The 15,149-nt window shown below is 33.2% G+C and overlaps 3 protein-coding genes across 3 annotated transcripts; 1 reads left to right on the top strand and 2 right to left on the bottom strand.

The window, feature by feature from the left end:
• Positions 1-440: 440 nt before the first annotated feature.
• LOC133675680 (uncharacterized) lies at positions 441-1,439 on the bottom strand. The gene has a single exon (XM_062097131.1). It carries the CDS (start codon positions 1,276-1,278, stop codon positions 667-669), a length of 612 nt encoding a protein of 203 aa, XP_061953115.1. The 5' UTR covers positions 1,279-1,439; the 3' UTR covers positions 441-666.
• Positions 1,440-7,670: 6,231 nt separating this feature from the next.
• LOC133675596 (HVA22-like protein e) lies at positions 7,671-9,065 on the bottom strand. The gene is made up of 5 exons (XM_062097022.1): positions 8,801-9,065; positions 8,678-8,704; positions 8,413-8,535; positions 8,097-8,316; positions 7,671-7,952 (listed from the first exon to the last, which is right to left on the bottom strand). Exons 1-5 carry the CDS (start codon positions 8,845-8,847, stop codon positions 7,932-7,934), a joined length of 438 nt encoding a protein of 145 aa, XP_061953006.1. The 5' UTR covers positions 8,848-9,065; the 3' UTR covers positions 7,671-7,931.
• Positions 9,066-10,720: 1,655 nt separating this feature from the next.
• LOC133675062 (palmitoyl-acyl carrier protein thioesterase, chloroplastic-like) lies at positions 10,721-13,152 on the top strand. The gene is made up of 6 exons (XM_062096336.1): positions 10,721-11,439; positions 11,640-11,773; positions 11,986-12,099; positions 12,191-12,368; positions 12,471-12,539; positions 12,665-13,152. The coding sequence occupies exons 1-6, from the start codon at positions 10,978-10,980 to the stop codon at positions 12,902-12,904; spliced, it is 1,197 nt and encodes a 398-aa protein (XP_061952320.1). The 5' UTR covers positions 10,721-10,977; the 3' UTR covers positions 12,905-13,152.
• The last annotated feature ends 1,997 nt before the right edge of the window (positions 13,153-15,149 follow it).

Here is a 15,149-nt window from a genome sequence, read left to right as displayed (position 1 = left end):
AAAAATTTCACATATAACCTGTCAGGAATAGTCCTGATCAGGAAAGACCATCTGAGACTTTATTCAGGGTAGAACTCAGAGGCAGAGTCCATCCTTGCTACCTTAACAATCAACGAGAAAAGGGGAAAAAAACCTGCCATTTTAAAGATTGAATCAAGTGAATTACTCCAGTTACATAAATTTTCAGCTAAGTTCAATCATGGGTTTTTTTAAAACATGACGATCAGCGCATAATCTTTTGATTTCTGGTGGAAGGCATAGAAGGAAGATAGGATATTTTGAGTAGTCCATTCATGAAAATATTTCAGGGATGATTATACATGTTGGGATTATGTGAAATCTGGTTCATGTGTTCAACATTTGTAGCATCAAGTGATCCAATCCGTTTTCCATGGATGACTTGTTGGTATTCGTTTCAAAGTTTGTTGGAAGCAAGCTCATTTAATGGTGAAAGATAGACTGTGTATTCTATGTTGTCCGAAACCATGAATTTTACATGGTATTTATGTACTAGGATAATTACATAGAGGAATCTTCACTTCAAGCTAAGATTCTAGTTAAATTGAGGGTCATGTACAGGACCATCTATTAGTTTAAACTCACCCAGATTTAATCCACAAAAACCAAACTACTAGCTAGTTCATGCCACTAATTTACATGGTTTTATTAACTATAGCATACTAATAGCCTAGCTTCAAGCATCCTTTGTCTGTTGACTCTTGCAATGAAATCATCAGCCCTTTTTTTCAATTCCTCTGTCGGCAAACTGAACTCTTCTTCTCCTTCTAAATCCTCACGTTCCTTGTGTACTTTCAAGTTTCCCTCCCCCAATCCTTTCCCTCCATTGTTTTCTCCGCTTTCGCAAGTTTTGCTTTGTTTTTCTTTGAAAGATTCCTCCATTTTTACCTCCTTTTTCTCTTCCACGCTAGCTGAAGTTGTTTGAAGGCTCTTTTTCTGGTCAATGTACTCATCATAATAAACATCAGTCGCTGATGGAGGGTCTGAAGTAAAGTACTTGGACTCACCGACAAGGACAAAGATTATGAGGTTGCCAACAATGAAAATAAACTTGGGGCTGAGTAAAATAGAACTTAGTTTTGGAAGAGAGACGAAGAGAAAGAGTTTCATGGAATGAAATAGGGAGGGAAACCAGAAAGGGCTAGAACAGAAAAGAGTACAGGACAACACAGTGAAAGAATACAGGAAAAATTTGTCAAGAAGTTGATGCTTCTTGGACTTGTTAATCGCATGAATCTCTCTCAGCTTAATGAGATCCATTTCTTGATTTTGTATAGAAGAGGGGTTAGCTGGGGCTTTAAGATAAGTTTAGAATCTCACTCTATCCTTTAGGAAAGGAATAGAAACAACTCTGGGAAATAATTCAGAGGCAAATCTTAAAAGACATCAGAGAGAACTGCCATTTGACTGGACAAAAGGCATTGTAAACACGGAATTATATAGAAGGGCAAAAGGAGGTTAATTTGGTAAAACTAACACATGTTACTCTACTTTACTTTGGAATGGTTATATGACTTTATGAAAAGCTATGGGAGATTGATTAGTGCTTATTGGCTACTTTTCTCTTTTGGCTACCAGCTTTCCTGTAGTTGATGTTATGTCGATTAATATATTTAGTAACAAACTATCTGAATAATTATTAAGGTAATCTGTAAACATTCTCCTGTTCTTTCTATTTACATGCATGAAAGAGTGAAGATGTCTCCTTACATAGTTTTTTTTGCCTGGCATCAACTGACAAACTTTAGCTTAGTGGTTTTGATTTGGAGGGATAGGGGAAGTGCTTAATGTTTCATGAAAATCAGAGATAGAAAACCAAGAATGTTTGCTTAGGATCAAGGAAGCGCAGTGTACCTTAAGATTAACAAAGTGAAAGAGGAAAAATTATACTGATTACGTGTCTCTTGTTGTCTTAGGAGATTTGCTTCAATAACTACGTACATGGTCATGGTGAGGCTTCATAGTGCTGGGAACCATGTAATTTTTATTTTTCGGAATTTTGAGAGAGTAATACTAAGCATATTAATTTAGGAACTCCACTGATAAAAGCATCGGATTTGTTTCTTTCCTGGACGAGAAGTGCGGGTTTCTTAAAGCAGTTGCTAAACTTTTCCTTGCATAATTCTACCGGTAGAAGGCACGTTGTGGAGTGGAACGAAAAAGGAAAGCTGGTATAGTTCCTGGGAAGTGGGGTATTTTCAAAAGTTATTGGCAGAAGAGAGGCTTTTATGGATGTAATCAGAATGCCTATACATCCACACACAACAAATAAGCTTACTTAATGATATTAAAGACTTGGTTTGTGTTATATGACTAGTATTATAGATATCATATACAAACCCATTATAGTGGTTCTAGGGCATAGAAATAGAGGGTGGGTGCTGCTTTTTGGATAACAACTATAGGATATCAAGAAATGTGCTCTCTGTTAATTTATGCATCTTCATTTTTCATGTAAAATAACTTGAAAATACACAAGCAAGATATTGGCTGCTGGCTAGCTAGCAACAGTTTGTTTTTGTCTGCTGATAAACAAATTGCAATACTCTAGCAGCCTCTTGCGCGCGCACACTTCTCTAGCTTCTCGGCCATTGAACAGTGCAAAAGAATTGCATGCTTGGTCTTGGTAAACTTGCTAAGATCCACAATAGATTTAGAAATAAGTATAATATACATCTCTCGTTTTAAGATACCTTTATTATTGGTATTCTAAGCTTAGTTGAATAATGAACGTATCCTCTACAGATTTACATGTTGAAAGCAGAAAAAGTTGAGCAAAAAAAGGGGAACAATTACTTTAATCGAAGATTTTAACATATTTATCTCCTTGTGTCTAATGTGGTTTTTCTTTTTGCTTAGCAACAGCAGTATTGAGGTATTGGGGATCGCCATCGACCTGTCTACTTGTACTGATATCTTGCAGCAAAAAGAAAACACCTTCCCAAGATACCTACAAGCCAGCCAGTGATTGATGATGGTTAAACAATTGTTATATTGGATGAATGCGTGCGGTGTATCAAGCAAACATTTTTTAAGCAAACATGTGTGCAATCTTACCTCAAAGTTTAGTCATTCAATTACCTTTATTAGGTAGAAAAAAGCTCCAAGAACCCTTTAGATGCATCTAGAGGAGCTATTTTTGCAATTGCTTTCGGTGAGGTAACTAAGCATTATTGATTTTCTCTAGACAGATGTTCCATTCTTTGAAACTCGAAAGTAGATGTTGCCCACCTTTAGTTTTTCATCGAGGGCATATACTATGGAGTTTCCCTTGTTTTTTTCTTTTTTTTTTTTTGAGATTTTTTGTGGACGTGTAAAGATTGAAAGGACAGGCATGCTTTTGCTAAAGGTAACTATATCTCCTGATTTCACCCTAAGGATTCAAATCATTTAAGATTTGAGTTTCTGTATGTTTAAGTGAGAGAGAAAAGGAGGGAATGGCCCCTCTGTGCAATAGAATCTCAAAGTATTTTAAGGTCATTGGTTTGCTTTCCTTTACATGTTTTCCTATTTTAATTTAAAAGAGATCAAGAACATTACATACCTAAACCATGTATCTATGATCAACTGTTAGTGGACACGAGGTACAAATGGAGCATGTAAAAGTAGCTTTTATTCAATCAATATTAATAGAGCATATGAAGATTTATGCACATACTAACCTTGGTGACTCAGCTAGGTTGTCGGTTTGGATATTTTTTTGTGTGTGTAAATAATAATGTTTAGATACTGATATTAGATGAAAAAAATTAATAAAAAACTGGTTATGACATGTCTGTAAGCATGCTAATTAGAGCGGAGTTAATTTGAGATGTTCTGCTAGATTCACGGTTTAGATTATATGATTGAAATAATCTAATTAAAAAAATAAATAGAATTAGAAAGTTGTTTTTTTAAAAAAAAAAATGTGTTAAATTTTTAAACTTGTAATCCAAGTCATTAGAACTAAAGTATTCAATATGAAAAAACTATGAAATCTAATTCTCATTCAATTAAATATTGGAGGATGAAATTGAAAAAAAAATTCAATTATACAAAAAGATTTTTTTAAAAAATAGCAATTAAAAGAACGAGATTAAAATTATAAAAAATAATTTTAAATTTAATTGAAGGATGGAATTGAAAAAAAAAATCAATTTAGTAAAAGGTCAAGAAAAATAAAAAGAAAGAGGATCATAATTGATATAAAAATATAAAAATAATGTTGTAATTAAATGGTGAAATTGAAAAGAATAATAATTTTTTAAAAAAATAAAAAAAAATAAGGATCAAATAGAAAACATAATACCATTAAAAAAACTAAAAATAAAACAAAATATTATTCTAATTAATAGATTTTTTATGAGTATGACTACAATGATTTAGCCACACCCATTAGTGTTTTGTCAATAAATAACCCCATAGAAAAATAATTAAAAAATAAATTATGAAATATAATTTCCAAAACAACCTAAGTATTAAAAGAAGAGGTTGAAAAAAAAACTAAATAAAAAAATTAAGTTGTTTAAATGTTAAATTGAAAAAAAAAACCTAAAACAAAACAAAACATTATTATTAGTAAGATTGTTTCTGCCTTCATAGATGTGTGAAAGAAAGAAAAATGTAAATGATAAATGCGTGCGTGCGTGCGTGCGTGCGTGAGAGAAAGAAAGATATTGAGTGGTGTGAGTGAGGAGTGTCAATACAAACACTTTACCTTGTGGCGTATCATAATAGAATGTGTCCAAGAGTTGTAATTATAATAAGATTCTAATGTTTTGTTAGGCATGATCATACGCTGTCCTAAATCCTACAAGTGGCTCGAACATTCAATATCTTAGCTCTTTCCCGAATCAAACCTAACAAGCTAGGGTCGGTAAAGCAGAGATTCTGCCCGAACTTGGAACCTTAATGCTTAAACAAAGAAAGAAAAATATCAGAAACCTTCTTTTAGAAAGCATGCATGGGGGGGTACTGTTGTATACGGCCTGCATGTACTCCACAGTACAAGCAATGGTATGCATACCTTCTTTTGAGGGAAACCCAATTAATTAAACAAACATGGCATAGGCGATAGAGCTAGCTAGGGGGGAATATGCCACAGTTTCAAGGCCATTATTGCTGTTTAAAGTTAAAGAAGCCGACCTTGAGCTCGTTTTTCTGCATATAGAAGAATCTTTGATGCCATTTGGCACACAAGGAGCCAAAAGAAATGCGGATTCGCATGCTGGTTCTTTCACGATTTGCTTGTTAGTGAAGGCATTTTCCAAGGGAAGGTTTGTTGTTATTATTATTATTATTTTAAATTGATTTTTTTTTGTTTTTTTTTATGGATTTAAAGTATTGATATTAAAAATAATTTTAGTGTTTATCACTTGGAAATACATTAAAGTAATATTTTTTTTTAAAAAAATATCACTTTAATGTATTTACAAATGATACACTTTGAAAAGTAACCATTGTCACAATATCAAACTTACTTTAGTAAAAAAAAATCTAAATCATGTTAAAAAAATACTTGGATAGTATTTTTTTTATTTTGTCTTTTCTCCATGCAAACATAAATGTTAGCAAATGAGGTATTATGGTCTTTTTATAAGGACACATGTCTTTTAAAAATTTATTAGGGGCACAAAGATCTTTTTTCTTTTTATTTGAATACTTAAATTATCAAAATAACATTTTTTAAGGAAAAAATGAACTTTTTATCCATGGGCTTTGTGGTCATTTTCTTTTTTAATGAACAATAATAAATTTCAGTTCCATTAGAATCAAATAATTTTAAAACTTCTTTGCAATTATTTTTTCATCTTTATCTCTAGTTAATCTTATTTAGTTTTTGTTATTTTTGGGTGTTCTCAAGGGAATTTTTGTTTTTCAGTAATATAAAATATTAAAAACAAAAATAAAAAGTTAATGGCACGTGATAAACATGCGACGAGTGGACACCACTCGTGCCTTTCAGACGGTACATACAGCGGCGTACAGACATCAAATACCACCTTTTTGCGATGGTTTTGTAAACTCGTCAACATCCTTTTCCCAATAGTATGACACGTGTGTGCATCAATGTGACATTAATTGGGATTCAATAGTCTTTTCTCTTCTCCTTTTTCTTTTCTCTCTCTTCTCCTTGTCAAAGTATGATGATGTCGTCTTCTTGTCTTTTAAATTCAATTTAGACCTCCATCTTTTAATTTCTATTTGTTTTGTTTTTGTTTTTGTTTTTATCTTTTTTAATTGATTTTTCCTTCAATTTTGTCCTGGTCATTTGATCGAATTTAATTTTTATATTTAATTTTGACTTCATTCTTTTGATTTTTTAAAACCCTTTTCTATTTGAATTTTTTTTTCAATTTCATTTCTTATTTTGACCTTATTTCATTTCATTTTTTTTAATAATCAAAGCAACCTTATTTTGACCAAGTTTTTTTTAAAGGTCAATATGTTTTTAACTCGTGCTTCATTCTGGGTTGACCTGGATTTTAAACCATGTTAAGCCGAGTCAATTCTCTCTCTATTTTTTCTTGAACTTGGACCAATCAAGGCCCTAAACCAACCTGTCAAGTCAGTTGTGGTTTCATAATTAGAGCTATTATGATATTATTAATTTCAACACTCAGTATAAACTAAAATGTATATATATATAAGTCTGATAATAGTAAGATAAACTTTTTCATATTTTATTCTGTCTTATTCATCATAACCAAATATAATATAAAAACAATCATTTTATCTCTTACATCATTCTCAAACATGATTTATATTTGTTTATATTTTATTATCTTTGTTTTTTCTATTCTAGGACGCTAACCAAATGCTATCTTAGTCTATTTCTGATCCCAAAACAAAGACAACAATAATCTTCATTGGGTTGTGGATTTTATCTCCCTGGATTTAGAAATTGAATTTAGTGAGTTACTGGGCTGATAAGAGAGTCCAAATCCGTAGCAATCAAAGTTTGCCCGAAGCTCAACTAGCTGAACTCGTAACCATCTTCTAGACCTCCGCAACGGTCATTTCGGGAGCCCATTACTCTATAGCCCAGTTAGCGTAAAATTAGAGATTGCAAAATTATCCGATGGGGACCCCACCAAATTACATACATATGGGAGGTATTTTTCTCCAATAAACAAACAAATAAATAGGATGAATAATATATTCTCATCCTGTAAAAAAACCCAAACTTATTGTATTCAACACATTTCTTGAAAAATGGATCCTTTAAAATACTTTTTTTTTATAATTAAAATTACCTTTATATTATTTATATTGAACTATCCATTAGATTTATATATTTACATGGGCTTAATATTAATTTTTTTCATTGTACATTAATTATTAAATATTTTATTGTAATTACAATAATCCTTTTTCTTTTTATTATTAATGGAGAATATCTGAACCCACCTAAAATTGATGAAAATTCTTCCCCACCCTAAATCTAATAAAAATGGATAGGGAGGGGAGGTAAAACCCGTCCTATTACCATATTAAGTAAAAAAATTTCTCATGAGTTGAGAGTTTTAGACAACTTAATTACCCAGATGGGTCTTGAACCTCCTATTAAATCAATGAAAAACATAATTTCGATTTCGAGAGCCAAATGTTTAATTATATTTAGGCTTCATAAAAAAATCAACCATTAAGCTCTCAGATAAACACCCACAACATAATTAAGATGATATACACGTAAGATTGAAGAAAAATCAGTCAGAGCATCATCGTCAAGGGGACAGACGTTCAAATCTTCCATCATAGATTTTCAACATAGCTCATTAACCTAAGCATATGAAAGGAAAGTCACAACATTCCAACAAAGTGTAAAGGGGAAAAGCAAAGAGGTGAAGAGAAGAAGAGAAGAAGATCCACAAAAGCAAGCTGCCGACCATGTCTTTACTTGTCTTCTCTTCTAGCTAACCTTTCTTCCCTCTTCAGGAAATCTCATGTTCTCCCTGAGCACGCACAGTATATTCATGCCAAATTATAAGAATATGTACCATCAAAAAGATCACGAGGAACTAGTTAAAAGAGCCTAAAATATTAATGTGGCTTATGCAAAAGTAATGAATGATAGGTAGATTGATTTGTTTGCTTACTTTATTGGGGGATATGAAGTGAACGAACTTGTTCTTGCCTTTGCCGCCGCCGCCACTACCACTGGCAGTGGTAGACTTGTGATGGGGATGATCTTTTTCCCCTATATATTTCCTGATATGCTCTCTCACAAACCTTTCATAAATGAAAGCTGCACCTTTGAACTGTGGTAGAACCAACCATGCAGCCACCACCAATTTCAAAGAGTACCATATAGGAATCCTACAACAATATAATAATCTGAACCCCATTAACATAAAGTATTATGATAACTAATAGCCCAAAAAATAAAATTTCGAGAATGATTTTCTTAATTACCACTCTAAAATGGATTGGAGCAGCATCTCTGTAAGAGTTAGAAATGAATATAAGATCCAATAAGCAAGCCACTGCTCATCATCCTCCCTTGATGCACTCTCTATAGCAATTACTGATGCATACCTAGTGATCATAAAAAAGAAGAGAAATTGATTGCTTAATAGATCATTCGGTGCGCACATTTCACGCACTCTAAATGAAAGCAAAATACACAAACACAACAAGAAAGATTGGAACTTCTGGAAAATATGGTTCAGGTTCTTACAAGGGGTAGAGCAACATCATGACTGGCCTGCATGTTGTTAAACAAACATCAATCAGATCATTAACCAAAACATTAAGGCCTGAAAGAAAGAAAGAAATCATCTTGGGATCACTCAAAAACTACCCAGATAGCGTGTGAACATGAGTGAGAAAAGTCCAAAAACGACCCATATTTGCTGATCCTGCTCTTCCTGTTTTCTAAGTGGCAGCAAAAATCAAAGAAACCGAGTAAACTGAAACTGAAAGAAAGGTGAAGTTGAAACCACTCAATGAGACTGAGAAAACTGTTTAGAGGATGTAACGACAAGTGGACAAAGACTTGAAGGTGAAGGGCTACTTATACGGTGTTCTTGAAGACACTTGGCAGGAAGGGAGTGAGCATCAGATTCTGCCTTAAACGTGTCGAACTAGATTTAGCACCGTCCAGATTGGCATTAATCAATAAATAAGCTCGGGTGCTTGCAGGGCCAGGTTGCATTTTAATCTTAAAAATCACAATCTTTTACTTTAATCACATATTTTTTTTCATATACAAATATTTTGGGAAAAACCTAAAAACAATGCCTTAACTACGTACTTTATCTTGTTCAAGTTGTTAAACAATGTTTTGTCTCAATTTGATCCTCGAGCTCGAAGTACTTTGAGGGATTCTCAATTAAGTTTTTGATGCTTGCAGAAAAGTTAGTATAAAAAGACAGAGTACTAGTTAAAATAGACTTATCACAGCATCTCTCTATGTCACAATTTTATTTTTGAAATAAAATCTAATAAGTTCGGTTTATAATATTAACTTAGTAACAAAATTAAAATCCTAAAGTTAAAAGGAAAGAAAATAAAAAAACTAAAAAAAATACATAAAATCCAATAAATTAATAGAAAAATATCAAGTCAAACTTCTTTTATAACTAAACCTCGGGTATCTCCTGAAAAAATTTGAGTCCGATAAAAATAATTAGATTTAAAGTTATAAACTTTTAATACTATTTTATTGGCCACACTTCATCAAATTTTTTTTCTTTTGACTTCGCTATATCTTAATGATCCATAAATATATATATTAGACTATTTATATAATTTGTTGGTATTGTATTTTTATCTAACCAAGTTAGATCCTCACCCGGATATTTAGAATATTCACTTTCTCAATACATTAGTTAATTTCTTCATCAAAACTCTTTTATTTCATATAAAATAACTTGTTTAATAATAATATGGATGGAATTCCTGTACAAAAAATGAATGAAGATACTCAATTGAGAATTAAGATTATAGAACCCCAGTTGATCATATGAAAAAATGTTCGGGGACTCAATCAAGACAGTTCAGGAACTTCTTCAAAGGTCTGCCCAAGATATTAATGGGGTTGTCCCTTTCCCAAGCAAAAGCCACGTGCTCATGTTTTTGAGGAATGAGGTCGGTGACACTTGCCATCAGGCATAGGGTTCGTCTATATGAGGACAAGTTCCTACTTTTATAATATTTTCATGGGCGGATGGATCAAGACAAATGTTGGAAGCTTTGTGCAGGCTAATAATAATTTTTGAAGTTACAAAAACTGGCCGGTTAAATGGTGCTGGGCCAAGAACATGAGGATATATTGATCCAGGATAAGATAAATGGGCTCAAGCCCAATAAAATGATTCTGGGCACCGAGAGAAGGCCCAGTTCTTGCTCCTCCGAATTGTAGCAAATCCTCTATGAAATCATTTTGTCAAGTGTCACTGTCATCTACGCTTGTTTTCCGATTCTGTGGTTGAACCAATGAATCACTCAACCGAAAGTAAATCATTTAACTGATGTCTACAAGAAATTTCGTAATTTCTGCCGAAGAAGCAATTCAACCACCCCACCAATCTTCTTTGAATATATGATAGAAGGTGTCCCTTTTTTTTCTAGCTCAAAGGAAACAAATTAGTGGTCTAGGTAATTATTGATGTTTACCACAACATCCAGGTATTTAAAAACTATCAGAGCCCTTAAAAGCAGGCAAACAACACCGTTCAAATCCCTATACATTTGCGTGTAAGCTAACAATGGAGACCATTTCAAATACTTAAAGTAGTTGAGCTGCTTATCAATCTCATTTTCCTCTTTTACTAATGCTTTTCTCCTTCTAATTGAAGTTAAGAACTATAGTTTTTCCAATATTTTGGTTTAGGCTTCTTGTTTAAATCTTTTGTAGATAAGTATGTAGTTAGACCAACAAAAACTTTGAAAATTTTCTCTTCTAGGAAGTGACCAATCTAAGCTAGAAGCTTCACCCTCTTCCTTTTTCATACTTGAAAATTTTATGGGGCTATAATGTGCCTGTGTTCAATGAATGATCACTTAGCAATGGCATCAGTGACGACAAAGGGTGCATCTGGATTATATTTTCCAGGGAATTTGTACCAGGTAGAGAAAAGGAATAAAATGACAATATTGGCCATGGCCAGGGCAGGATCTTCTTGTTCTTGGCGCATGATCACCCCGAAAAAACGAAGCTTTTACGCAATAGCAAGCGCCGGTAATCCACCAAGCTTGGACATGAAAAATGGGAAGAAGGTGAATGGGATTCATGTAAAGGAGACTCCGTCTCCGTATATAGGCAATACAAATCCCAGTGGGTTGGCAATCGATAGCAATGTTGGTGAACCTCACACATATTTGCTTGGGAGGTTTGTGGAGGAAAGGTTTGTTTATAGGCAGACATTCAGTATCAGGTCTTATGAGATTGGACCTGACAAAACTGCCACCATGGAAACATTGATGAATCTCCTTCAGGTTAGTTAGTTAACTTTGTCATCCTATCATGGCTCATGGCATTTATCCTTTTCCTGCAAAGCTTTTAGACAACCTGTGTAACATTCCTTTTGAATTCCAAGCATTTGTGGCCTATAATGCATGTGCCAATTAATCAAGTTTTTATGATTAATTAATGTATCACACAGTGAGTGGACTCTATCTAAATGCATTTACTTTAGGAAACTGCTCTAAACCATGTGACAAGCTCTGGACTAGCTGGAAACGGCTTTGGTGCCACCCGAGAGATGAGCCTGAGGAAGCTTATTTGGGTAGTCACTCGCATTCACGTTCAAGTACAGCGATACAGCTGCTGGTATGTTATCTTCTTGTAGTCCAGAATTCTTCTTAAATAATGGTGCGAAGATAGACTGGACGACAGGACAAGAAAAATTTGCAAATGCACCACCTTCTGAATTGTTTCAACATGTTCTATAGCCTACATATATAGACGTTCTAAATTATATTCTTTACATTACTAACATTTGTGATTTGAACATACTGTTTCTGGACAATTCAATGTGACAGGGGAGACGTTGTTGAGATTGATACTTGGGTTGATGCAACAGGGAAGAATGGTATGCGCAGGGACTGGATAATTCGAGACTACAACACCCAAGAGATTATAACAAAAGCAACAAGGTTCTGCACATCCATCTTAAAAGTGCGAATGAATGATTTCTATCTATTGAGAGTAGTACTTTAACTCCAATTATTAATCATCTCAATGCAGCACATGGGTGATCATGAATAGAGAAACAAGAAAGCTATCCAAAATCCCAGGAGAAGTCAGGGAAGAATTGCAACCATTCTACATAAACAGGCTTGCAATTCCCGCTGAACACAACGATGTTGAAAAAATTGATAAGCTCACTGATGGAACAGCAGGCAGAATTCAATCCGGTTTAGCTGTAAGCGGAGATAACTAAGATTTGCAGCTTGTCTTTATTACCAATCTACTTTGTTTCCAAATAGTTTTGTTTATTAATTCCTGGAATCTTGTGTTCATGCAGCCAAGATGGAGTGACATGGATGCCAATCAACATGTAAACAATGTCAAATACATTGGATGGATTTTGGAGGTAATTAAGATTAGAAAAAAAATCCCTCGCCTTTCATAAATTCAACAGTTCAAGCACAATTTTCATTAAATGAGCAGCAACAAGATTACTATTTATTATATCTTATTTTGATGTTATGTTCATAGAGCGTGCCAATGCATGTCCTGGAACATTACAACCTGACAAGCATGACCCTTGAGTATCGACGAGAGTGTCGGCAATCAAACCTGCTCGAATCTTTAACAAGCACGAGCGAAGATTCAAACAGCAATTCCAGTAATCGCAAAGCAGACATGGAACACACACATCTGCTGCGTATGCAAGCTGACAAGGCAGAGATAGTTCGTGCAAGAACAGAATGGAAATCTAAACTAAAGCACGAGTGATGCGATTTCATATATTTTCAACCACAGCTCATGCTCTATTTTGCTTTTTTGTTTTTCTATTTATTTTGCTTCCTTCTTTTGTATATTAACCGTTGTTGCTTTAAATGTTGTTACAAGCACATGTTATTGATTGTGCAATCATTTCCTGGTTTATATGCAGAGCATAAACTATAGAGTATCATCAAGCAAACTTTCATGTATCGAGACTATATTTATCTTTTCAGTCTAAGATGGTCTATTCATTTCAAGATTAGAACGATTCTTGAGAATTTTTAATTCTTAATAATGCATGATGATTGAAATATTGGGTTTCTTAAAACACATATATACAACGCAAGCATTAACTTTAAAAATTTTTAGGAATTTCAAGAATTCTATTATATAAATTTAAAATTTTTTACAATCAATGTAAAAATTACATGAAGATCAAATGTTCTTTTTCAACTTTGAATATCTGCTTTAAAGCATGAGTTGTTGCAAACTACAAGCCTTTAAAATATTAGGTCTCTAACAATAATCCTCACATACTATCAGTAAGAAAATCCTTAAACCCTTTCAGAAGAGAGAGATTGTTATACTTTAAAGTGTTAGCTCTTTTTTTTTGTATTTTAGGTGTTTATGTATTGTGCTTTATCTACCCACCTTAGAAAATATAAGGCATAACATTTTATTTATAAGAAAACCTAAAAATTCTATAAGTAATAAAATATTAATTTGCCCTTTAAATAATATCGCATGTATTATCTTAGAATAATTTTATAAATTTATTCAATTAAGTTCATACTCGATTTTTTCTAGGTCTAAAATTATAATTCTCTATATTAATTACATTATAATACTTAATTTGTAAAATTTATTTACAATTAAATCACACTTGATTAATCTAATAACTCAAAGACACTCAACAAAAACATAATGATAAAAAGACTTTAAGGAGATTAGGTGATACATGTGGAAGTTAATAAAACAACAAGAACATGGATAATTTAATGAGGAAAAAATAATTGTAAGTATGAATTCTAAATTTACAATTTTATTCTCTAAAAAGTAAGTATATAGTGATTATCTTTTTAAAAAATTTACAAGTCTTTTAAATAGACTAAAAATATATATATTTACTAGAAAACAACTAGAAATTTCAAAAAATCAGGAATTAAAACATAAATCCGAATTAAAATTGATTTGATGGGAGATTGGCTCATTGCAAACTAAAAACAAACTTATGTGTGAGGAACCAAACTGCTTGTAGGTGTGTCTATATATATAACTTGATGGGTATTTTGGGAGAGAAATTTCAGTAAGAGATTCTATCAAATCGCAAGTCTTTTGGTCTCATTTGTTTTTGCAGGAATTTGAGATTTGAATTGTGTAATGACCTGATTAATTTAAAATAACAGGGACAAAATTAAAAGACTTTTATTGAATTGAAAGGATTTAATTGCAAACAATAGGACTCAATTGAATGGAATTAAAAGTTTCTTAGCAGATTCAAGGTAGCCTTAACCTTCTAGGATTAACTAGATTGTTCTTAACATTTTTCATATCTCTCATGCCTGCAATTGTTATTGAAAACAGATTTCAAAGATCCTAGAGACTGAAGACCAAGTCTTTCCAAGCAAAACATTCACGTCTTCTCAAAATGACGGTGTTTCCTTGTCTTCAAAATGCCATTGTTTACTTGCTAAACATTTCCATCCCTTCCAGCAGCTGACTCCTCTTCTAGTTGCCTCCCAACATAATATGTTCATTGTCCTAACAACAAAAACAACTGGCAGAGAATGGTTCATCTTCATCAAATCTTCCCAGGTCCATTACAATCCCTCCTCTTAGAAAATCTTCCCCAAAGGTGTAGGTAAGTATTCCTAAGCCATGATTCTTCGATACATACATCTTCTTTTTGTTGTCCTTACCATCGGACCAGAAGTTCCCTCTTGGTTTTGCGTTTAGAGACTCGTTCTCTCCGATCTAGCACCTATGCTGGCTCCAACTATAGCTTCTTCCCTTCCAAACCAAAAGGCGGTAGCTTGGGTTCTGGCTGCTGGTCCTTGTCGGTTCATCTTTTCATAAGAGAAACTTGGAAGGTGTGATGGATTTTGGCCTTGTCATGTAATTCTAAACGGTAAGCCACCTTCCCTATCCTTGCTTGTATTTTCAATGGTCTGTGGTATTTATAAGCTAACTTCTTATTTTTCTTCGGATGCAAGCTCAATAAACAATAATGTTGGAGCTTAAGCTACACCCAATC

Source organism: Populus nigra, chromosome 16 (assembly GCF_951802175.1).
Source record: "Populus nigra chromosome 16, ddPopNigr1.1, whole genome shotgun sequence".
NCBI lineage: Eukaryota > Viridiplantae > Streptophyta > Magnoliopsida > Malpighiales > Salicaceae > Populus > Populus nigra.
The sequence above is the reverse complement of the archived record's forward strand: the minus strand, read 5'-3'. Positions and strand labels throughout refer to the sequence as shown.

What these genes read in the sequence shown, in the direction of transcription:
- LOC133675680 (XM_062097131.1), bottom strand. Translation starts at nt 1,278, where the DNA reads ATGGATCTCATTAAGCTGAGAGAGATTCATGCGATTAACAAGTCCAAG.
- LOC133675596 (XM_062097022.1), bottom strand. Translation starts at nt 8,847, where the DNA reads ATGGGTCGTTTTTGGACTTTTCTCACTCATGTTCACACGCTATCTGG. An exon ending in ATGATGTTGCTCTACCCCTT is followed by an intron (nt 8,536 to 8,677) that starts GTAAGAACCTGA and finishes TATGATCACTAG; the next exon opens with GTATGCATCAGTAATTGCTA. An exon ending in ACTTCATATCCCCCAATAAA is followed by an intron (nt 7,953 to 8,096) that starts GTAAGCAAACAA and finishes GTGCGTGCTCAG; the next exon opens with GGAGAACATGAGATTTCCTG.
- LOC133675062 (XM_062096336.1), top strand. Translation starts at nt 10,978, where the DNA reads ATGTGCCTGTGTTCAATGAATGATCACTTAGCAATGGCATCAGTGACG. An exon ending in CATTGATGAATCTCCTTCAG is followed by an intron (nt 11,440 to 11,639) that starts GTTAGTTAGTTA and finishes CATTTACTTTAG; the next exon opens with GAAACTGCTCTAAACCATGT. An exon ending in ACATTGGATGGATTTTGGAG is followed by an intron (nt 12,540 to 12,664) that starts GTAATTAAGATT and finishes TTATGTTCATAG; the next exon opens with AGCGTGCCAATGCATGTCCT.